Source organism: Myotis myotis, unplaced genomic scaffold, assembly GCF_014108235.1.
Source record: "Myotis myotis isolate mMyoMyo1 unplaced genomic scaffold, mMyoMyo1.p scaffold_m19_p_9, whole genome shotgun sequence".
Classification (NCBI taxonomy): Eukaryota; Metazoa; Chordata; class Mammalia; order Chiroptera; family Vespertilionidae; genus Myotis; species Myotis myotis.
Genome location: NW_023416401.1, coordinates 92,302,731 through 92,326,970, shown reverse-complemented (window position 1 = coordinate 92,326,970; position 24,240 = coordinate 92,302,731). Strand labels below are relative to the sequence as shown.

The 24,240-nt window shown below is 49.1% G+C and overlaps 1 protein-coding gene across 8 annotated transcripts in view; it reads right to left on the bottom strand.

Annotated features, from left to right (window-relative positions):
- Window positions 1–23,327, bottom strand: part of RTEL1 (regulator of telomere elongation helicase 1) — a 47,083-nt gene extending 23,756 nt beyond the window's left edge. For 5 of the 8 annotated variants that reach the window (XM_036322132.1, XM_036322135.1, XM_036322137.1 and 2 more), the window contains exons 1-8: window positions 22,937–23,031; window positions 22,125–22,384; window positions 15,152–15,347; window positions 14,725–14,818; window positions 14,070–14,151; window positions 13,781–13,841; window positions 8,873–8,948; window positions 8,168–8,252 (exon numbers count right to left, since the gene is read on the bottom strand). In XM_036322132.1, the coding sequence (XP_036178025.1) occupies window positions 8,168–8,252; window positions 8,873–8,948; window positions 13,781–13,841; window positions 14,070–14,151; window positions 14,725–14,818; window positions 15,152–15,347; window positions 22,125–22,226 (696 nt within the window). In that variant the 5' untranslated portion in view covers window positions 22,227–22,384; window positions 22,937–23,031. Of the gene's footprint in view, window positions 1–8,167; window positions 8,253–8,872; window positions 8,949–13,780; window positions 13,842–14,069; window positions 14,152–14,724; window positions 14,819–15,151; window positions 15,348–22,124; window positions 22,385–22,936; window positions 23,032–23,154 lie in introns of those variants that run through there. The other 3 variants (XM_036322134.1, XM_036322133.1, XM_036322138.1) reach the window with 3 other exon arrangements.
- Window positions 23,328–24,240: the final 913 nt, after the last annotated feature.

Sequence of the window (24,240 nt, the reverse complement as noted above, 5' to 3'; positions counted from 1 at the left end):
TCCCTGCCGTATGACCCCTCTTCCTATGAGCAGGGACCAGGACTGTGGGGTCAGGCAGGGGGCTCCTGTGTGGGCGTGCTCTCCCAAGCCCACGCATGTGGCTGCGTGGAGCGCAGGTCAGCCTTCTGATTGCTTGTAGCTGTTCTTGGGACACCAGCTGTTAATGGACAGGGCTGTCCCTGGCTTTGGTGAGCGTTAAACTTGCCGACACCAATTTTAGGTCTTCTGACTCAGCCATTTCGGTGGGAACGCAGGGCCACCTGCCTGTGGTCTTCGTGTGCAACGCCTGAACATTTTCTCTTTTTATAATTCTTTATTGTTGACCGTCTCCAGCCCGCCCCGCCCCAGCATTCCCCACCCTATTGTCCCTGCCCATTGGTTATGCATATTTGCACACAAGGTCTTTGACTGGCTACCTCCCACCCACCCACCCTCCCCACCTTCCCTCTGAGATCTGCACTGTTCCACGCTTCCATGTCTCTGATCACTCCGTTCATCAGCTTATTTTGTTAGATTCCACGTATCAGTGCAATCATGTGATACTTTTCTTTCTCTGACTTATTTCACTCAGCATGATACTCTCCAGGCCCCTCCATGCTGTCTCAAAGGGTAAGAGATTCTTCATTTTTACTGCTGCATAGTGTTCCATGCTGTAAATGTACCACAGCTTTTTTATTAACTCGTCTACTGATGGGCACTTGGGCTGTTTCCAGATCTTAGCTACTGTAAATTGTGCTATGAACATATGATTCTTTCTGATTGGTGTTTCAGGTTTCTTAGGATATATTCCTAGAAGTGGGATCACTGGGTCAAATGGCAGTTCCATATTTTTTGAGGAAACTCCATACTGTTTTCCATAGTGGCTGCACCAGTCTGCATTCCCACCAGCAGTGTAAGAGGGTTCCCTTTTCTCCACATCCTCACCAGCACTTGTCATTTATTGATGGTAGCTATTCTGACAGGTGTGAGGTGATACCTCATTGTTGTTTGATTTGCATCTCTCGGATGATCAGTGACTTTGAGCATTTTTTCATATGTCTCTAGGCCAACTGTATGTCCTCTTTGGAGAAGTGTCTATTTAGGTCCCTTGCCCATTTTTTAATTGGGATGTTTGTCTTCCTTTTGTTAAATTATATGAGTTCCTTATATTTTTTGATATTAGCCCTTTGTCAGATGTATCTTTGCCAAATATGTTCTCCCACACAGCAAGCTCCCTTTTCGTTTTGTTGGTTTCCTTTGCTGGGCAGAAGCTTTTATTTTGATGTGGGCCCATTTGTTTATGTTCTACTTAGTTTCCTTTGCCCTGGGAGATGTATCTGTAAACATATTGCTACGAGAGATGTCTGAGATTTTGTTGCCTATGGTTTCTTCTAGTCCTTTATCCATTTTGAGTTTATTCTTGTGTATGGTGTAAGTTGGTGGTCTGGTTTCTTTTGCATGTATCTGTCCAATGTTCCCAGCACCATTTATTGAAGAGACTCTCTTGTATGCTCTTACCTCCTTTGTCAAATACTAATTGAGCGCAATGGCTTGGGTTGATTTCTGGGGTCTTTGCTGTGTTCCACTGATCTGTATGCCTGTTCTTGTGCCAGTACCAGACTGTTTTGATGACAGTGGCTTTGTAGTATGACTTGAAATCTGGTATTGTGACTTCTCTGGTATTGTGTTCTTCTTTCTCAACATTGTGCAGCTATTCGGGGTCTGTTTTGGTTCCATATAAATTTTTGGAGTATTTGTCCTAGCTCTGTGAAATATGCTGTTGGTATTTTAATAGGGATTGTGCTAAATCTATAGATTGCCTTGGGTAGTATGGACATTTTAATGATGTTGATTCTACCAATCCATGAACATGATATGTTCTTCTACTTGTTTATATCTTCTTCTATCTCTTTTTTCAACATACTGTAATTTTCCAAATACAGGTCTTTTGTTACTTGGTTAAGTTTATTCCTAAGTATTTTAATTTTTTTGTTGTAATGATAAATAGAATTGCTTTAGTTTCTCTTTCTGAGAATTCATTACTGGTGTATAAAAAAGCCATTGATTTTGAGGGGATGATTTTGTATCCTGCTACACTGCCAAATTCATTTATTAAATCTAGTAGTTCTTTGATGGAGTCTTTAGGGTTTTCTATGTACAATATCATGTCATCTGCAAATAATGAGTTTTACTTCCTCCTTTCCGATTTGGATGCCTTTTATTTCTTCTTCTTGTCTGATTGCTGTGGCTAGGACTTCCAGTACTATGTTGAATAGGAGTGATGAAAGTGGACATCCCTGCCTTTTTCCTATTCTTTGGGGAAATAGTTTTAGTTTTAGCCCATTGAGTTCACTGTAGGTTTGTCATATATGGCCTTTATCATGTTGAGATATGCTCCCTCTATTTCCACTTTGCTGAGAGTGTTTATAAAAAGTGGGTTTTGGATTTTGTTGAATGCTTTTTCTGCATCTATTATATGATTTTTGTCTTTCAATTTATGCGATGTATCACATTTATTGATTTACAAATATCATACCAGCCTTGCAACCCTGGAATAAATCCCACTTGGTCATGGTATATGATCTTTTTAATATATTGCTGGATCTGATTAGCTAATATTTTGTTGAGGATTTTAGCATCTATGTTCATCAGGGATACTGGCTTGTAATTCTCTCTTTCTTTTGTAGTATCTTTATCTGATTTTTGGAATTAGGATGATGCTGGCCTCATAAAAAGAGCTTGGAAGTGTTCCTTCTTCTTGCAATTTTGGAATAGTTTGTGGAAGATAGGTGTTAGTTCTTCTTTGAGTGTTTGGTAAAACTCTCCTGCGAAGCCATCTGGATCCAGGCTTTTATTTGCTGGGAGTTTTTTTCATTACTGCTTCTATTTCCTCAGTTGTTATTGGCCTATTCAGGTTTTCTGATTCTTCCTGATTCAGTTTTGGGAGATTGTATTTTTCTAAGAATCTGTATATTTCATCCACATTGTCCACTTGTTGGCATATAGTTTTTCATAGACTTTTCTTACAATCCTTTGTATTTCTGTGGTGACGGTGGTTACTTCTCTGCTTTTGTTTCTGATTTTATTTATGTTTCTTGATGAGTCTGGCAACTGGTTCATCAATCTTGTTTATCCTTTCAAAGAACCAGCTCTTGGTTTCATTTCTTTCTTTCTTTCTTTTTTTAAATATATATTTTATTGATTTTTTACAGAGAGGAAGAGAGAGGGATAGAGAGTTAGAAATATCGATGAGAGAGAAACATCGATCAGCTGCCTCCTGCACACTCCCTACTGAGGATGTGCCTGAAACCAAGGTACATGCCCTTGACCGAAATTGAACCTGGAACCCTTGAGTCTGCAGGCCAATGCTCTATCCACTGAGCCAAACCGGTTAGGTCTCTTTCTTTCTTTTTTAAGTCTTTATGTTATTTATTTCTGCTCTAATCTTCTACTTACTCTGGGATTTTCTTGTTTTTCTTGTTCTAGTTCTTTAAGTTGTAAGATTAGTTTATTGCTGATATTTCTTGTTTTTTGAGGTAGGCCTGTAGTGCTATGAACTTCGCTGACAGGACTGCTTTTGCTGTGTCCCAGAGATTTGAGGTTGTTGTGTGTTCATTTTCATTTGTTTCCAGGAAGTTTTTTATTTCTTTCTTGACCTTGTTGGTAACCCATTCATTGTTTAATAACATGCTATTTAGCCTCCATGTGTTTGAATGTTTTTGGGTGTTTTTACTATAGTTGATTTCTAATTTCATTCTACCGTGATCTGAGAAGATGCTTTATATGATTTCAATCTTTTTGAACTTACAGATACCTGTTTTGTGTCCTAACATGTGGTCTATCTTTGTGAATGATCCATGTGCACTTGAGAAGAATGTATATCCTACAGCTTTGGAGTGAAATGTTCTATAAATGTCAATTAAATCCATCTGATCCAGTATGTCCTTTAGAGTGACTCCTTAATTTTTTGACTGGAAGATCTATCCAATGAAGTTAGTGGGGTGTTAAAGTCCCCTATATGACTGTATTGTTTTTGATTTCTCTGATAAAGTCCTCTAGAATTTTTAATATATTTAGGCGTGCCTATATTGGGTGCATATATGTTTACCATGGTTACCAGTATATCCTCTTGTTGGAACAATCCCTTTAGTATTATGTGACCTTGTTGCCTCTTGTGATGGCCTTCATTTTGAAGTCTATTTTGTTAGTTATGAGTATTGCTACTCCAGCTTTTTTTCTTTTTCATTTGCATGGAAAATTTTTTCCCATCCCTTCACTCTCATCCTGTGTGAGTCTTTTGTTCTAATGTGGGTCTCTGTCTGGTAGATAGCAAACAGTTGGGTCATGTTTTTGTATCAATTGAGGTACCCTATGTCTGTCTGTCTATATCCCCCCCCCCCCCCCCCCAGAGAAGAGAAAGAGGAAGAGAGAGATAGAAACATCAATGATGAGAGAGAATCATTGACCGGCTGCTTCCTGAATGCCCCCTACTGGGGACTGAGCCATCAACCCAGCATGTACCTTTGACTGGAATTGAACCTGGGACCCTTCAGTCCCCAGGTCAATGCTCTATCACTGAGCCAAACTGGCTAGGACTACCTAGTCTTTCTATTATTATTATCTTAAGTTTTACATATGTCTCCTTTTTCCCCAATTGCCCCCCCCCCCAACCATTCCCACCCCGGGCAAGCCCCCACCATCCCAGTGTGTGTACATTGGTTATGCTAATATGCATGCATACAAGTCCTTTGGTTGCTCTCTAACCCCCTTACCTCCCCTGCCATTTGTCTCAGAATCTATTTTTGTTCATCAAACTGTGTTGATCATTATATCCCACATATGAGTGAGATCATGTGATAGTTACCTTTCTCTGACTGGCTTATTTTGCTTAGCATAATGCTCTCCAGTTCCATCCATGCTGTTGCAAATGGTAAACGTTCCTTCTTTTTTATAGTGGCATAGTACTTCATTGTGTAGATGTACCATAGTTGTTTAATCCACTCATCTGCTGATGGGCACTTAAGTTGTTTCCAAATCTTAGCTATTGTAAATTGTGCTGCTATGAACATATGGGTGCATACATCCTTTCTGATTGGTGTTTCTGGTTTATTGGGATATAGTCCTAGAAGTGGGATCACTGGGTCAAATGGGAGTTCCATTTTTAACTTTTTGAGGAAACTCCATACTGTTCTCCACAGTGGCTGCACCAGTCTGCATTCCCACCATCAGTGCAAGAGGGTTCCTTTTTCTCTACATCCTCTCCAACACTTGTCGTTTGTTGATTTGTTGATAATAACCATTCTGACAGGTGTGAGATGGTACCTCATTGTTGTTTTGATTTGTATCTCTCGGATGATCAGCAACTTTGAACATGTTTTCATATGTCTCTCGGCCTTCTGTATGTCCTCTTTCATAAAGTGTCTACTTAGATCCTTTGCTCATTTTTTGATTGGATTGTTTATCTTCCTTTTGTTAAGTTGTATGAGTTCTCTGTAAATTTTGGAGATTAAACCCTTATCTGAAATAGCATTGGCAAATATGTTCTCCCATGCAGTGGGCTTTGTTGTTGTTCTGTTGATGGTTTCCTTTGCTGTGCAGAAGGTTTTTATTTTGATGTGGTCCCATTTGTTCATTTTCTCCTTAGTCTCCATTGCCCAGGAGAAGAGCTGTGTGGGTAAAGATATTGCTATGACATGTTTGCTACTTGCTGCCTATGGAGTCTTGTAGGATTTTTATGGTTTCCTGTCTTACATTTACTAGTAAGTCCTTTAGCCATTTTGAGTTTGTTTGTGTGTATGGTGTAAGTTGGTGATCTAGTTTCATTTTTTTGCATGTATCTGACCAAATTTCCCAGCACCATTTATTAGAGAGTCTTAACTCCATTATATGCTCTTGCCTCCTTTGTCAAATATTAATTGAGCATAATGGCTTGGGTCAATTCTGGGTTCTCTGTTCTGTTCCATTGGTCTATATGTCTGTTCTTGTGCCAGTACCAGGCAGTTTTGAGAACCATGGCTTGGTAACACAGCTTGATATCTGGTATTGTGATCTACCTACGTCTATTGACTGGAATATTTAACCCATTTACATTTAAGGTTATTATTGATAGGTACTTATTTATTACCACTTTAATTCTGTATGCCTAGGTGTCTCTATTTCTTCTTCTCATTACAGCAGTCCCTTTAGCATTTCTTGTAATGCTGGCTTGGTGGTGATGTACTCCTTTAGCCTTTTATTGTCTGGGAAGCTGTCTGTTTTGAATGATAGCCATCTGAATGTGGTAATCTTGGTCTCAGATCCTTGGTTTCCATTACCTTGAGTAATTCGTGCTATTACCTTCTGGCCTGTAGAATTTCTGATGAGAAATCAGGTGTCAGCCTTATGGGAGCTCCTTTGTAAGTTTGCTTTGCTCTTGCTGCCTTTAAGATTCTCTCTTTGTCTTTAATTTTTGGCATTTTAATTATGATGTGTCTGGGTGTGGGCCTGTTTGGGTTCTTGCTTGGGGTTGTCTGTGCCTCCTGAACTTGCGTGACTTTTTTCCTTTACCAGATTAGGGAAGTTTTCTGCCATTATTTTTCAAATACATTCTCTATCCCTTTCTACCTTTCTGACTCTTCTGGCACACCTACTATTTGAAGATTGTTACGTTTTATGTTGTCCCACCACTCCCTTGAGGTGTCCTCTTGTTTTGTTTTTTCTTTTTGGTTCTATGATTGATTTTTTCAACTCTTTCTTCTAATTCACTGATTCAATCCTCAGCTTCCTCTAATCTGCTGTGTATTCCTTCCAATGTGTTCTTTATTTGTGTTATGTCATTTTTTATCTCAGACTGTTCTTTTTTCAGTTACTTTTTTTTTTTTCATACCGTTGAGCATTTTTACCATCATTACTCTGAACTCTGTTTCAGATAAATTTCTTATCTCTGTTTCATTTATCTCTTCTTCTGGTGACAAGGGCTACACATATTTTGGGCACAGCCCTTTGAAAGACAAATGTACCAGGAGTACTTTCTCCCTTTCTGTGACTTGCCTTTGAACTTTCTTAATTTTCCTAACTCTTTCAAAGACTCAAGGCTTTAAATTGTGGTGAAGTCCCATTGATCGATTCTGTCCTGTGTGGGTGGTGCCCTGGTTGTCCGGGTGGAGAAAGCTCCCGACCACTGCAGTGAGCCCAGGTTTCCAGGAGGCTCAGCTTCATGCCACAGGAGGTAGTTAAGTCCTGGGGGAGATCCACTCTTCCAAACAGACATCCAGCTACTCCAGTACCATTTTGGGGGAAAAACAAACAAACAACCCTTCCCTTTCCTTTCCCACAGAGATATCTCGGCCAGTCTCTATGGGTCTGTCCTGGACTCGATGTGCACGTGTCTGCAGTGAGTCCAGGAGTCAGGAGTGGGAGCTCCACCAGCCTTTGTCAGAACTGCCCTGCTCTGAGATCATTACGTCCAGGAAGTCAGCTGAGGTATCACTGCCTTTGGGTGCCCAGGCCCAGTCTCCAGGTTAAAAGCAAGACTTAGGAGAATCACGCACAATCCTCGGCAAACCACCACTCTCTGTGCCAGAGTCCGGCCTCGCGGGGCTCCTGCTCTTCCCCTGCACCCTCTCCAGCACCCGCTTCAGCAGCGGCTCGGGGCTGCTGTTCCTGAGGCCATGGCCCTCGTGCACCACCAGCTCCCGTGCAGACTCTGCAGGAAGTCAGAGCCCACAGGCTGGCTTTCCAGCTGGCTGCCTCCCCGCACCGAGACCTGTGCCTGGCAAAGGGCGCTGTCAGCATGATCCCTGGGGCCCAGTCGATGCTGCAGCACAGGGCATATCCACGGTGCTTCCACGACATGGAGCACCAGCCGCTGGACACAGGGGAGCATGATGCGATGCCCCTGCATTAAAACAGGATGACATAGCACCCCAAAGGCCAAACACGGTGACACTCCAGTCCGGGGCTAAAACTGACTGCCAGACGAGGGCAGGGACGGTCCAGCTGCAGCCCTGTGGTCTCCTTGCTACCCAGCCAGCTGCTTGGAGCTGGTCACAGTGAACCCTGACCAGTGTGCGACACCAGGTCCTCCCACACATCTTCTGGTCTGAGCGAATCTCTAGCCCCAGAAGCTGAACCAGCAGAGGCTAGACAGCCCCTCACAAGCCCAGGGACACCTGGGGTCAGGAATCATCCTACATGGCTGAGGCCTTACCTTGGCATCCAGCAAGTAGTTGTAGGGCATGAAGATGATGTCAGCCTGCTGCTTCAGATTCCGGGACAGGTAGTATGGGCACAGCCTGGGGCACAGGGGGAGGACATGAGCCTCACACGGCTGGGGGTTCAGGACATGCATCAGCAACCCTGGGCCACAGTCTGAGGCTGGGCTGGATGCTGCATCCTCTGATGGGCACGGGGGTGGGGGAAGTGGAACATGTGTTCAACTCTGGGAGCGGATCACCTATTTATAGACTTACAAAGACAAGAAAACCCCAACCCTGTTCTGAGCAGACTGGTGAGGGACCCAGAAACAAGCAGTCCTGCCCCACCACAGCATGGAGCCCTGACGCTCAGAAGTTTCCAGCGGCCATCACAGAAGCGGCAGGCAAGCGTCCAGTGGAGGGCTGAGCCCAAGGCAGGAGGGTCAGCACCGTGCCCCTTGGCCCCCCAAATCCAGACCACAGGAGCACAGTGGGCAGTCCGCTCCCCAGCAGTCACTAGCAGGCTGAGTGCAGGGAAGGAGGGCAGTTCCATTTCTCTCTCTATTCCTCCGAATCGTTCATGTTTTTTATACTGAACAACTGTTAAGTTTCATGATTAAAAGATGAAACAGGAAAGAAAAGAAATGTGTGTGTCTGCAGGCGGTGGGAGGTCCCAGCCTGGAAGGCTGTGCAAATGCGACCTGAAGGGAGGGACTTACTTGTGCCTGTTCCCACTCTTGACCAGGTCCTCGATGTCCAGGATGGGGGTGGCCAGGTCCTGCTCCAGGCTCTTTTCTGGAGACACAGACAGGAGTAAGAACACACCCTTTGGTCCTCTGAGTCCCCTGACCTCAGGATGGAATAGCTCCTACAAAGCGGGCAGAAGGTGTGGTCACCCCAAGATGATCCTTCAGGGCAGGACTGGGGTGCCCAGCCACCTGGAGTCTCACTGGAGAGAATCCTTGACCGATGGGTCTCAGGGCTCCCAGGAAGGGTTCTGAACCTGAAGTGACCCCGTGGGTGCCCTGCTCTGCACCCCAGCCTCCCAACTTGGGGCACAGGAATCTGCTGGGAACAACTCTAACCCAGGGAGGCCAAGGCCCTGGCTGGCAGGATCAGAGGTCTGTGACAAACACCCAGAGTCTCGGGACAGCCATATGTGGAAACAACCCCTGGCTCACGGCCCTCCTGTGGCAGGTATCAGGCCAGCCCTAAAGTGCAGAGGCCAGAACACACTGGGCCTTCATCAGTGACACAACCCCAAAGTGCCCCCAGGAACAGCAGGCGAGGAGGAGGAGGAAGAGCCATCCACTCCACAGCGCCATAGCAACCGATCAGCAATCCGCAGTGCTGGGTCGCAGGCCAGCCACCAGCTCAGCGACCTGATGAGGGGGCAGCAAGGAGGGCACCCCAGGCTGACTGGTGAGGAAACACTATATGTGCCCCTCACCCCAATGCAGGCTGGGCAGGTTCCAGCTCTGCATCTCTCCTTCCTCCCACACAAACCTCCCCTCCTCCCAGGACCCCTGGCCTCTCCCCACTTCTCTCTCCCTTCCAAGGGCTGCGCAGCTGCTGGAGACACCCTCACATCCCATGGGCAGGGGCAGGGGAGGCTGAGCCACAGCAAGGACCCTCACGTTTATGGTGAGTAGACCCAACAGCACAGGCGGCAAGAGCCAGGCAGAGCAGGTGGGCTGGGGACCAAGGAGGAGACTTGAAGCCCAGATCCAGCAGGCCAGCTGGGGCGGCCTCCCTTGCCTGCCACGCAGGACCTGGGGCAGTGGGGATGGGGCCGCAGCCCACCGGCCAGCACACACCAAGCTGGCACTGCCTCTGCCGTGAGCAGAAAGTTCCCCTCAGTCCCCACCCCTTCTGACCCCCTCCCTGCTCAGGGACCCTCCAGGGAGATGGGGGGCAGCGCAGGTGAAGGACCTAGCAGGTGAAGGCTAGGCCAGCAGAGAGGGTGAGCTGACCCACAGCAGCCGGGAAAGGTGGCTGGAGTGGTCCCCACCCAGTGCTGCTCAAGGCTCTGGCAATGGCACCTGCACCCGCCTCCTTTACCGGGGATGATGTGGACAGGGAGGCAGCCCTGGGGGAAAGCTCCATCGACCTTCATGGGTACAGTGCCAGGGCCCACGCGAGGCTGGACTGAGGCGGGCGGGCTGCGAGCAGAGGGTGCACCAAACAAAGGGGAAGAACGCCTACTGTGCAGCAACACCCACAGCCCGAGCAGCAACACCCACAGCCCGAGCAGCAACATCCACAGCCCCGCGCGCCAACACCCACAGCCCCGCGTGGCAACATCCACAGGCCCGCGCAGCACCACCCACAGGCCCGCGCGGCACCACCCACAGGCCCGCGCAGCAACACCCACAGACCGAGCGGCAACACCCACAGACCGAGCAGCAACACCCACAGCCCGAGCAGCAACACCCACAGACCGAGCGGCAACACCCACAGACCCGCGCAACAACACCCACAGCCCGAGCAGCAACACCCACAGCCCGAGCAGCAACACCCACAGCCCGAGCAGCAACACCCACAGCCCAAGCAGCAACACCCACAGGCCCGCGCAGCAACACCCACAGGCCCGCGCAGCAACACCCACAGCCCAAGCAGCAACACCCACAGGCCCGCGCAGCAACACCCACAGCCCGAGCAGCAACACCCACAGCCCAAGCAGCAACACCCACAGGCCCGCGCAGCAACACCCACAGCCCGAGCAGCAACACCCACAGCCCAAGCAGCAACACCCACAGGCCCGCGCAGCAACACCCACAGCCCGAGCAGCAACACCCACAGACCCGCTCAGCAACACCCACAGCCCAAGCAGCAACACCCACAGCCCGAGCAGCAACACCCACAGCCCGAGCAGCAACACCCACAGACCCGCGCAGCAACACCCACAGCCCGAGCAGCAACACCCACAGCCTGAGCAGCAACACCCACAGGCCCGCGCAACAACACCCACAGCCCGAGCAGCAACACCCACAGACCCGAGCAGCAACACCCACAGACCCACGCAGCAACACCCACAGACCCACGCAGCAACACCCACAGACCCACGCAGCAACACCCACAGACCCGCGCAGCAACACCCACAGACCCGCGCAGCAACACCCACAGCCCGCGCAGCAACACCCACAGCCCGAGCAGCAACACCCACAGCCCGAGCAGCAACACCCACAGCCCGAGCAGCAACACCCACAGCCCGCTCAGCAACACCCACAGCCCGAGCAGCAACACCCACAGCCCGAGCAGCAACACCCACAGCCCGAGCAGCAACACCCACAGACCCGCGCAGCAACACCCACAGCCCGAGCAGCAACACCCACAGCCTGAGCAGCAACACCCACAGGCCCGCGCAACAACACCCACAGCCCGAGCAGCAACACCCACAGACCCGAGCAGCAACACCCACAGACCCACGCAGCACACCCACAGACCCACGCAGCAACACCCACAGCCCGAGCAGCAACACCCACAGACCCGCGCAGCAGACACCCAAGCCCGCGCAGCAACACCCACAGCCCGAGCAGACACCACACCCGACAGCACCCAGCCCGCAGCAACACCACAGACCCGCGCAGCAACAACCACAGGCCCGCGCAGCAAACCAGCCCAACACCACAGCCCGAGCAGCAACACCCAAGCCCGAGAGCACAAGCACACCCACAGCCCGAGCAGCAACACCCACAGCCCGAGCAGCAACACCCACAGACCAGCGCAGCAACACCCACAGACCCGCGCAGCAACACCCACGCCCGAGCAGCAACACCCATAGCCGAGCAGCAACCACCCACAGACCCGCCGCCAGCAACACCCACAGCCGAGCAGAGCAACACCCAGCCTGAGCAGCAACACCCACAGGCCGCCCGCCAACAACACCCACACCCGAGCAGCAACACCACAGACCCGAGCAGCAACACCCACAGACCCGCGCAGCAACACCCACAGACCCGCGCAGCAACACCCACAGCCCGCGCAGCAACACCCACAGCCCGCGCAGCAACACCCACAGACCCGCGCAGCAACACCCACAGCCCGCGCAGCAACACCCACAGCCCGAGCAGCAACACCCACAGACCCACGCAGCAACACCCACAGACCCACGCAGCAACACCCACAGACCCACGCAGCAACACCCACAGCCCGAGCAGCAACACCCACAGCCCGAGCAGCAACACCCACAGACCCGCGCAGCAACACCCACAGACCCGCGCAGCAACACCCACAGACCCGCGCAGCAACACCCACAGACCCGCACAGCAACACCCACAGACCCGCGCAGCCGCAGGCAGCAGGGCAGGCTGCACTCCACTGGGCCACGCCCCTTCACTGCCTTCCCCAGTGTCCTCACTGCCACCAGACCCCAAACCTGCAAACAAAATCGGGTGAGGAGCGAATTCCAGGAGCTTGGGTCCACGTTTCAGGCCAAGCTCTGCAGAAGACGCCGAGGAGGGCCTGAGCCCATGCCCACATTGGGCACACACTCCACCCATCTCTCCAAGAGGCAGGGCACAGGGACATTGGCTGGGGGAGTGGGGGCCTCCGGCACAGGGAGCAGTGCTGTCCTGACCCTCTTCCAGCAAGGCCCACACACTGGGCACTCCACACCTGGACAGACGGTGGCAGCTAATGCCTGGAGAGTGCTCTGAGCCCATGTCACCTCTGCGTTAGGGTTTGAATTTCACCCCTGAAGCAGGAAACAGAGGGAAGCTCGACCTCGCCCTGGCCCCCACGCCATAGAGCCCTGACCACAGACAGGAAACTGGAGGCCACTCCAGAGGCTGTCCTGCCACCACCTCTGGAAGAAGCCCGACAGACAGGAGGGGCAGCCCCAGTGGAGAAACAGATGTGGAGGCGAGGGTACTGGTGCTGACCCCTGCACTCTGGGCAGCAAAAGTCAACAACAGGAGACGGGCTTCCCAGGCCACGGGCACCTCCGTCACACACACCAAGCCGCGCCAAGGCAGGCTGCTGCCACCAGTCCTGGGCTCATCGCTGCACTCATCTGCATGAAGCATTCACCTCACAGCACACAGGCTGGAGGAGTTGCTGGGACTTGAGAGGCCACACCCACGCTGTGACACATCGCAGGGAAAGGACACACTGCAAACTCCCCCAAAGGGAGAAGTACGCGGAGGGGTCCGGGAGCCCAGACACAGTTTCCAGAACCCTCCCCGCCACCTCCCCCAGAATGAGCTGCGGCAGACTGCGGAATGCCATGCCCGGGAAACCCACCAGGCACCCGGTGCCTAGGCTTTTTCCTGGGGTCACCCAGTGCCAGACTCCCAGAGGGAAGTGGATGCTCAGCAAAACCCACATTGTTTGCCAACAGTTTACACTCAGGGAGCCCCTCCTATCAGGGGTGGTGGGGACACGGGGGACCAGCCTTGCCAGCACGCCTTTCTGAGATGGCAGCCTCAGGCCCACATGTGGTTCATCTGCATGCGACCCAGCAGAAGTCCCCAGTTAGGAGCAAATGCCGGGCACCTGCCTCACCAAGCTGAGTCCCAAGGGGCAAGAGCCATCAGGCTGTGAGCCCCGAGCCCAGCCCCAAGGCTGCTCTCCTCCCCACTGCTGTGTGCTGACAATCTGCAGGAGCAGCCCCCGGCCCCTCTTACCTTCTACGTTGTTGTAGAAATGACAGGAGCGACTCGCCACCTTCTTGCGGCACAGGTGGATCTGGGAGGGAAAGGACATGTGATCCCAGCTTGCGTGATGGCCAAGAAAGGGCAGAGCACTGGGCTGGCCAATGAGTCTGCTGCTGATGGTGGGAGCCCTGTTCCAGCCAGCTCCACCCAGCCAGTTCTTCATCCTCTATCCCCCACCCTGGGGCACAGCGAGGGCTCTGAGAGCCGCAGCACCACCTCGCACAACCAGAGAGGACAAGCGGGCGGCCCAGGAGCCCACCTGCATGTGGTTACTCTCCTGCTTCTTCACCTCGGGGTGGATACACAGCTGCTCCCGGGAGCCCAGCACACACACCCTGGGCCTGGAAAGAGAGAATCGTGGGGCCCAAGAACAACAGGGCAATAGCCCACAGTGCTGCCCAACAGCCTGAGCTGTGTGGGCACATATGGGAGCACCAGGAAACCTGGTTCAAGTAGGCAGCCAGAGGGAGTGGCCATGGCCAGAATATCCCAGGCTTGGGAGGGGCTTTCTCCAAGGGGCCGGGGTGAGCAAGAATCCAGAAGCCCAGACTGGGACTGGCAGAAGGAAGGAGACTCGACAGCATCCACGTGCTCGCTCACAGGGAGGCAAGTGGGGCAACAAGACTCCTGCAGCTCTGCTGCTGAACCTGGGCAGAGCCTCCTCCCCTCACAGGTGCAGCTGCGATGGCCACACCACAGCTAACACGGCAGCGCCTGCAAGGAGCTCAGGGTGTAGACCAAGGTCAACATGTAGTCAGAGCTGCTTTCTCACAAGCAGTGGGCATCGGAGACCACCCAAGTATGCACGGAGCACAGCATGCCCTCAGGCTCGGTCGGGGCACAACACTGTCGACCACCGCGTTGAGGCCATTCCCCCCCTAGTTCTGCGGCAGGGTGAACGCTGCCTGACCCACCGGTAGGACGTGTTCCGAAGCTCGCCGATGACCTGTGTGAGCTGCGAGTGGGTCCTGGAGGCGTAAATGACCTTTGGGATGTCCGCGTAGCAAGCTGCCCAGGCACAAGGAAGCAGAACAGGGCATGGCTCCATGAGACAGCACTCTCATGTGCTGTTAACCCAGGGGCACTCAGCCAGCTCAGCACCTCAGACAGCTAAATGTCAGATACCTGGTATCATACCAGGAATGGGTGAGGTGGGCATCTGCAATGTCCTAATACAGCTGTAAGGCTCTGACCCTAGTTTGCAGCCAGGATGGCAAGAAGTGACGTGGCAGCTACAACACTGCCTGCTCACTGCACTCAAGGGCCTCGCCTGTCCACTCCGTCCCTTCCCCCCTTCCTTCCATCCCTGCATCCGTGCGGGAGGTCAGGCCAGGGGCTGACCTGTGGCGTCTCCCTCTGAAGAAGCATTCCCCCAGGAAGACAAGGGGCGATCGAGGAAGAGGTCCCCTTGGGTCCTCTCAGCAATCTTGCGGGCGGAGATGGCATCACGGAGGTGCTCCCGCCAGGCCAGCGTGCTGCAGAGCAGGCACAGGGTCTTCCCTGTGCCCGTGGGGCTCTCCAGGACGCCGTTCACTTTCTGAATGGGAAAGCAGGGGTGAGGTGAGGCAGGCCTGCAGCTCTGCTCAGGCAGAGCGCACCTACCAGGTGGCAAAAGTCCCAAGGGACACGGGACTGTGGAAAATCCCATAGGCCTACTTCCACTCTCCCACCATGAGGTCAGGACGGCCCTGGTTAGCAAACAATATGCAGAGTGTTTTCCAGCCTCATATAAAGAGCAAGGTGACTAATTAGGTGCCACGTCTCAAAACAGGAGCTTGTTCTGCGATTCTGGATCCAGGCTTTCACATTGGACGGAACCTGGTGGACTAACTAGCTCTCAGATGGGAGCTTGAGCGGGAAACCTGGGCGACAGGAAGGCAAAGCTGTGCCAGGTTCCTCGCCACGAGCGTCTGCTCAAGAGCAGCCTGGACACTCCTGTTCAAAGAGCAGCAGCCGTGCAAGCAGCCCACCCCCATCCGAGGAGCAACAGACTTGCAATCAACCTGTCCAAGTCCAAGGAGCAGTAGCCCCACAAGCAGCCCACCACATCAGAGGAACAACAGCAGCGTGCAGCCAGCCCCCATCCAAGGAACAGCAGCCACGTGAGCAGTCCGCCCCAGTTCAAGGAGTAGCAACTGCATGTGTAGCCCGCCCCCATCGAAGGAAAAGCAGCCTCGTGATCAGCACACCCTCTGTCTGAGGAACAGCAGCTGTGTGTGAAGCCTCCCCCCACCAGCCAGAGGAGCCACCACAGCTGTGAACAGCACCCACCAGAGGAGCTGCTGCCAACTGAGGAGCAGCTGCTACCACAACCGCCCGAGGAGCAACCACAGCCAGAGGAGACACTGCCACCCAAGGAGCAGGCCCTGAACAACTCAACATGTAGATATGTCGGTGAGATCACACACGGGTAGACAAAGAAACCCCCAAAGGAAAGAAGAGGACTCGCCAGAAAAGCAGCTAAGTGAAACAGAGGCATGCAACATGTCAGAAAAAGAATTCAGATTAAGGGTCCTAGAGTGCATAAACCGGATGGAGGAAAAAATCAACAACTTACGCAAGAATCAAGAAGAAACAGATGAAAAAAATCAACAACTTATGTAAGAACCAAAAAGAAATGGATGAAAAAATCAATAACTTATGTAAGAACCAAGAAGAAATGAAGAGTGATATAGCTGCAATAAAAAACACCATTAAAAGTTTCAACAACAGACTAGGAGAAGCGGAGGACCAAATTAGCGAATCAGAAGACAGGGAAGCAAAACACACACAAACTGAACTGCAATTGGAGAAAAATAATTAAAAGACAGGAGTAGAGCCTAAGGGAGCTATGCGACAACATGAAACGAAACAACATACGAATAATAGGGGTGCCAGAACAACAGAAAGAGGAACAAGGGTTAGAAAACCTATTGGAAGAAATAATATCAGAAAACTTCCCTGAGGTGGGGAAGGAAAAAGTCAAACAAGCACAGAGAGTCCCAAACAAGATGAACCCGAAAAGACCCACACCAAGACACATCATAATTACCATGGCAAATGTTCAGGACAAAGAGAGAATCTTAAAGGCTGCAAGAGAGAGACAGAAAGTTACATACAAGGGATCTCCCATTAGATTATCAAATGATTTCTCAACAGAAACACATCAGACCAGAAAAGAATGGACGGAAATTTCAAAGTTATGCAAAACAAAGGACTGAATCCAAGAATACTCTATCCAACAAGGCTATCATTCAATATTGAAGGGGAAATAAGAAGCTTCACAGACAAAAAAAGGTTAAGGGAGTTTATCACCACCAAGCCAGCAATGCAAGAAATGCTAAAGGGACTTGTGTAAAAAGAAGAAATAAAAAGCTAAGAAAGAAAACAAGCACAAAAAATAGAAATGGCTACAAACAAGTACCTTTCAATAATAACTTTAAACGTAAATGGACTAAATGCTCCAATCAAAAGACATCAAGTGGCTGAATGGATAAAACAACATGACCCATATATTTGCTGTCTACAAGAGACCCACTTCAGAATAAGTGACTCACACAGGCTGAAAGTGAAGGGATGAAAAAACATCTTTCAGGCAAATGGAAATGAAAAAAAAGCTGGGGTAGCAATACTTATATTGCACAAAATAGACCTCAAAGTGAAGGCCATAACAAGAGATAAGGAAGGCCACTTCATAATACTAAAGGGATCAATACAACAAGAAGATATACCCTGATAAACATATATGCACCCAATGCAGGAGCACCCAAATACATAGAAAAAACTCCTGGAAGATATCAAGGGAGAGATCGACAACAATACAATCATAGTAGGGGACTTTAATACACCACTGACATCACTGGATAAATCCTCTAGACAAACAATCAGCAAAGAAACAGCAATCCTAAATGACTCACTAGATCAGATGGACTTAATTGACATCTTCAGAACATTTCACCCCAAAGCCACGGAATATACGTTCTTCTCAAGTGCACATGGGACATTTTCAAAAATAGACCACATATTGGGTCACAAGCAAAGTCTCCCCAAATTCAAGAAGATTGAAATCATACCAAGCATCTTCTCAGATCACAACGGCATAATATTAGAAATAAACTACAATTAAAAAAACCCAAAATACTCAAAAACACTCGGAACCTGAATAGCATGTTATTAAATATTGATTGGGTTACCAATGAGATCAAAGAAGAAATTAAAAACATCGTGGAAACCAATGACAATGAAAACACAACAATCCAAAACCTATGGGACACAACGAAAGCAGTCCTGAGAGGGAAGTTTATAGCCCTACAGGCCTACCTCAAAAAACAAGAAAAAATGGTAGTAAATCATCTAACTCTACATCTCAAAGAATCAGAAAGAGAACAACAAGAAAACCCCAGAGTGAGCAGAAGGAAGGAGATAATAAAGATCAAAGCAGAAATAAATGGCATAGAGACCAAAAAAAACAATACATAAAATCAACGAAACCGCCGAAACCGGTTTGGCTCAGTGGATAGAGCGTCGGCCTGCGGACTGAAAGGTCCCAGGTTCGATTCCGGTTAAGGGCATGTACCTGGGTTGCGGGCACATCCCCAGTGGGAGATGTGCAGGAGGCAGCTGATCGATGTTTCTCTCTCATCGATGTTTCTAACTCTCTATCTCTCTCCCTTCCTCTCTGTAAAAAATCAATAAAATATATTAAAAAAAAAAATCTTTGTGTTAAATAAAATGTGTATCTTTTTGTCTTAAAAAAAAAAAAAAAATCAACGAAACCAAGAGCTGGTTCTTTGAAAGGATAAACAAAATTGATGAACCTCTAGCCAGGATCACCAAGAAACAAAGAGAGAGGACCCAAATAAACAAAACCAGAAACGATAGAGGCGAAATAACAACAGACCCCACAGAAATACAAATGATTGTTAAAAAATACTATGGACAACTCTACTCCAACAAACTAGACAACCTGGAGGAAATGGACATATTCCTAGAAAAATACAACATTCCAAAACTCAATCAGGAAGAATCTAAAAATCTCAATAGGCCAATAACTATGGAAGAAATTGAAGCAGTCATCAACAAGCTTCCAGCAAACAAAAGCCCAGGGCCAGACGGCTTCACAGGGGAGTTTTAGCAAACATTCAAGGAAAAACTAAAACCTATCCTCCTCAGACTACTACAAAAATTCAAGAGGAAGGAACACTTCCAAGCTCATTCTATGAAGCCAGCGTCACCCTAATACCAAAACCAGGGAAAGACAACACAATGAAAGAGAATTACAGACCAATATCCCTCAGGAACATAGATGCCAAAATTTTCAACAAAATCTTAGCAAATCGGATCCAGCAGTAGTACATCAGAAAGACCATTCACCATGACCAAGTAGGATTTATCCCAGGGATGCAAGGATGGTACAATATCCGCAAATCAATAAACATGATACATCACAAAAACAAATTGAAAGAAAAAAACCACATGGTCATATCAATTGATGCAGAAAAAGCATTTGACAAAATCCAACACCCATTTCTGATAAAAACTCTCAGCAAGGTGGGAGTAGAAGGATCATACCTCAACATAATAAAAGCCATATATGATAGACCCACAGCCAGCATCATACTCAATGGACAAAAACTAAAACCATTTCCCCTAAGAACAGGAACAAGACAGGGATGCCCACTCTCACCACTCCTGTTCAACATAGTACTGGAAGTATTAGCCATTGCAATTAGACAAGAAGAAGAAATAAAAGGCATCCAAATTGGAAAAGAAGAAGTAAAACTGTCCTTATTCGCAGATGACATGATATTATACATAAAAAACCCTAAAGACTCCATCAAAAAACTATTAGACTTAATACATGAATTTGGCAATGTAGCAGGATACAAAATTAATGCCAAGAAATCTATGGCATTTCTATACACCAATAGTGAACTTACAGAAAGTGAGACTAAAAGAGCAATCCCGTTTACCATCGCACCAAAAAAATTAAGATACCTAGGAATAAACTTAACTAAAGAGGTAAAAAACCTCTACTCAGAAAACTACAGGACGTCAAAAAAAGAGATAGAGGAAGACATAAACAGATGGAAGAACATATCATGTTCTTGGATTGGTAGAATCAACATCATTAAAATGTCCATACTACCCAAAGCAATTTATAAATTCAACGCACTTCCCATTAAAATACCAACGGCATATTTCACATATCTAGAATGAACTCTCCAAAAATTCATCTGGAATAAAAAAAGACCCCAAATAGCTGCAGCAATCCTGAGAAAGAAGAACAAAGTAGGTGGGATCTCAATACCAGATATCAAGCTGCATTACAAAACCACTGTTCTCAAAACTGCCTGATACTGGCACAAGGACAGACATACAGATCAATGGGATAGAATAGAGAGCCCTTAAATGGACCCAAACCAATATGCTCAATTAATATTTGACAAAGAAGGCAAGAACATACAATGGAGTCAAGACAGTCTCTTCAATATATGGTGTTGGGAAAATTGGACAGGTACATGCAAAAAAATGAAACTAGACCACCAACTTACACCATACACAAAAATAAACTCAAAATGGATAAAGGACTTAAATGTAAGATGGGAAACCATAAAAATACTAGAGGAATCCAAAGGCAACAAAATCTCAGACATATGCCGAAGCAATTTCTTCACTGATACAGCTCCTAGGGCTTTGGAAACTAAAAAGAAATAAACAAATGAGACTATATCAAAATAAAAAGCTTCTGCACAGCAAAAGAAACCATCAACAAAACAACAAGAAAGCCCATTGCATGGGAGAACATATTTGCCAATGTTATCACCGATAAGGGTTTAATCTCCAACATTTATAGGGAACTCCTACAACTTAACAAAAGGAAGATAAACAATCCAATCAAAAAATGGGCAAAGGACCTAAATAGACACCTTTCAAAAGAGGACATTCAGAAAGCCAAGAGACATATGAAAACATGCTCAAAGTCACTAATCATCCGAGAGATGCAAATCAAAACAACAATGAGGTACCATCTCACACCTGTCAGAATGGCTATCATCAACAAATCAACAAACGACAAGTGCTGGAGAGGATGTAGAGAAAAAGGAACACTCATGCACTGCTGGTGGGAATGCAGACTGCTACAGCCACTATGGAATACAGTATGGAGTTTCCTCAAAAAGTTAGAAATGGAACTCCCATTTGACCCAGTGATCCCACTTCTAGGAATATATCCCAAGAAATCAGAAACACCAATCAGAAAGGATATATGCACCCCTATTTCATAGCAGCACAATTCACCATAGCTAAGACCTGGAAACAGCCTAAGTGCCCACCAGTAGATGAATGGATTAGAAAACTGTGGTACATCTACACGATGGAATACTATGCTGCTGTAAAAAAGAAAGAATTCTTACCATTTGCGACAGCATGAATGGAACTGGAGAGCATTATGCTAAGTGAAGTAAGCCAGTCAATGAAAGAAAAATACCACATGATCTCACTCATTTATGGATAATTAAAACCATTATAAACTGATGAGCAAAAATAGATACAGAGGCAGAGCAACATCAAACAGACTGTCAAACTACAGTGGGAAGGCTGGGGAGGGTTGGGATGGGAGGCGGGTAAGTGATCAACTGAAGGACTTGTATGCATGCATATGAGCATAACCAATGGACACAAGACACTGGGGAGCATGGGAGGCTGGGGGGAGGTTAAGGGGAAAAAAAAAGGGGACATATATAATACTCTGTGTAATACTTTAAGCAATAAAACAATTAAAAAAATAAAAATAAAAGAAAGTGTATAAACTACTTTGGAAAAAAAAAAAAAAGAGCAGCCTGGAGCCCAGGTCAGGCAGCCCTCAGCGGTGGGGCTCGAGCAGGGAAGAGGGCACGCGAAGAAACGTAATGGAATACAATCTGCATCCTCCTCCCTCCTTGCACTCCCCCGAGGCTTAAAGACCTTCCACAGTGAGGACTGGGCACCGGCTGACCCTCTCTCCCTCTATGTGGAAACAGGCCCTCTGGATCCTCAAATGGCTGGCTGCTCACTGGGCCTCAGCTCAAACATCATCCCCTCAGGAGGCCTCCTCAGAAGCCTATACCTTTTGTCTTTTCTTCACAGCACTCATCACTAATGATCTTTTCTTGTTCCTTGTTTATTGTCTCTTATCCCACCTAGAACATCGGCCCTACTTACCTAACCCCATGTCCGGAAGGTGCCTTTCACGCAGTAGGACTGGCCACGGTGAATAGGCCGTGGACTATGTTGGGTCTTTGCTGAAGTTCTGCCCACGCCCAAGTTGACCCATCCCCCAGGTACAAAGCTTTACCTTCTGCAGACACTCCAGGACTTTGGCCATGTACTCCTCCTGGCATTTGTATGGCTGGAAGGGGAAATCCACGGTCACCCCACTCAGGATTATCTTGGGCATTATGGCCTGTTCTCAGGAGGGCTCCGAGGTTGGCTGACATGCAGGCTGTGCGGGTCTGTGAGACAAAACCCACTCTGAACATCTCAGGGTCTCAGCCACTCCAGGTAAGGGATGCCAGCCTGTGGCACTGGGACATGACGCAGTTTTCCAGGGAATTCCTATGGCACAGAAATGGGGACAAGACTGTTGGTAGTCAGCTTTTTTGGAGGCCAGGCCACTTAAGTCATCTCAGGCAGCCCCCACCCCCCACCCCTACCCCCAGGGACAAGGTCCTGCGGCACGCCTGTGACATCCTATCACAAGGAGCTGGAAGGTGAAGAACCTAGCATCAGCCCGGCCTTGTCCTTCTGCCTCACACAACTCATCCCGCTCTGAAAGGCGGCCAGGCTCACAGACTAAAGGAGCAGAAGTAGGGCACGGTTCCACACGCTCCACCTGCAATAATAATTCACTTCCTTCCACCAGAGCTTGAGAGGCCAAATTCTAGCAGCGTCCCATCCCAGCCTGGGCCGGTCTGAAGCTCCTGCCCCTGTGTCTCCCAACCTTCTGCTCCCCTGGCCCGGAGCTACGCCCCTTCTCTCTCTGGTGGGCAACTACGTGTAACGAAAGCCCATGTGTGCCGGCTCTAATCTGGGAGGCGAATCCGTGTGGTCCCCAGCAAGTCACTCAACTTCTCTAGGCCTCAGTTTCGCCTGGATGCCGGCATTTACCTAAACACTGAGTGCCCGCCCTTGCTGCAGGGCCCGGCCACAAGGCAACCACAGCCACAGGACCGGTTCCGCCAAGAACGGCGCCCAAAGCCCAAGAGCGCAGGAAAACTACCAATCCCAGAATGCAGCGCGGCCAAATAGCCTACGCGTGGGCCTGAAGGCAGCGCGGGACCTGCCGGGAGCTGTAGTTTCGGAAGCCGCCACTCGACTAAAAGTACCAGTTCCAGGGTCTCCGCGCCTCTCGGCCCACTAGTCTCTGCGGAAGCCTTCCACGACCAAGGGTCCCAAGAATTCACCCCAGTTAGTCCGGGGCACCAGCACGTGCTCCGCCGTCTGCCAGTTCGGACTTCGCGCGCCGAGGTGCGTAGCGTCACTTTACGTCACTTCTGCTCCCACTTCCGGTCCTTTGCATTGAGCTCCCAGCGGAAACCGTTCTCCAATTGAAGGTTCTGTGATGCCTGTGGGCTTGAAGCTTGGTTTCAAGCCCCACCTGCCTTTCTTTGACCCTAAGCTCAGGGAGGGACACTCCATCGCCCGCGGGAAGAAACCTGGGGTCCCGCCCGTGCCCTCCCTCGATGTCAACTCCACCATGGCCTCCATTCCACTATCCTTCCCTGGGCCAAGCTACCTTGGTTGCCTGGACAACCAGAACTCTTTAAGACTGGAGTCTAAACCAATTGAGAAGGCCAAAAAGCTAATTCCAATGTAACCCTGATGTTTGGGGGGGGGGGGCGGGGGGGGGGACGGGGGGCTAGCAATCTGAATCTGTGCAGTAACCTAATGTACGTTCTTGATAACCTATAATTAAGTCACTGCCCCTTTCTCCACAATCTGGTCTTGCAAGACCTGTTACCTAAATGCTCACATTTTACAGAGGCCATAAACCATGAACAATATACAACTCCCGGAGGGGGTTATCAGCGCTGGCGCCAGGCCAGGCCCTTAGGTATGGTCTCAAGGCCCCCATCCCAACACACGGGGCTTTTTGCAAAGCCTACGAAAGGTCTGGAAGTCCCATCCATATTTGGGGGACAAACCGAAGGAGATAAAAGAAGAGCTTCCACCATATTGGTTTGCTCAGACTTTGGAGGCAACTCCTCTGAGACTGCTGGCGTAATAAAGATGTGTAACTCCATTTCTCTAAGCATCGCTTGGGTTTTTTCAGTCTCTACAACACACTCACTCTCCTTAAGTCTGCAAGTGGCGGCCCCTTGCCGTGACCTGGCTCCTGGGAGCCTTACCAGCTCCTCCTTTACTGTCCCCTGGGTTTAGCCATTTTTCCGGTCAATGTCCACCACTGGTTA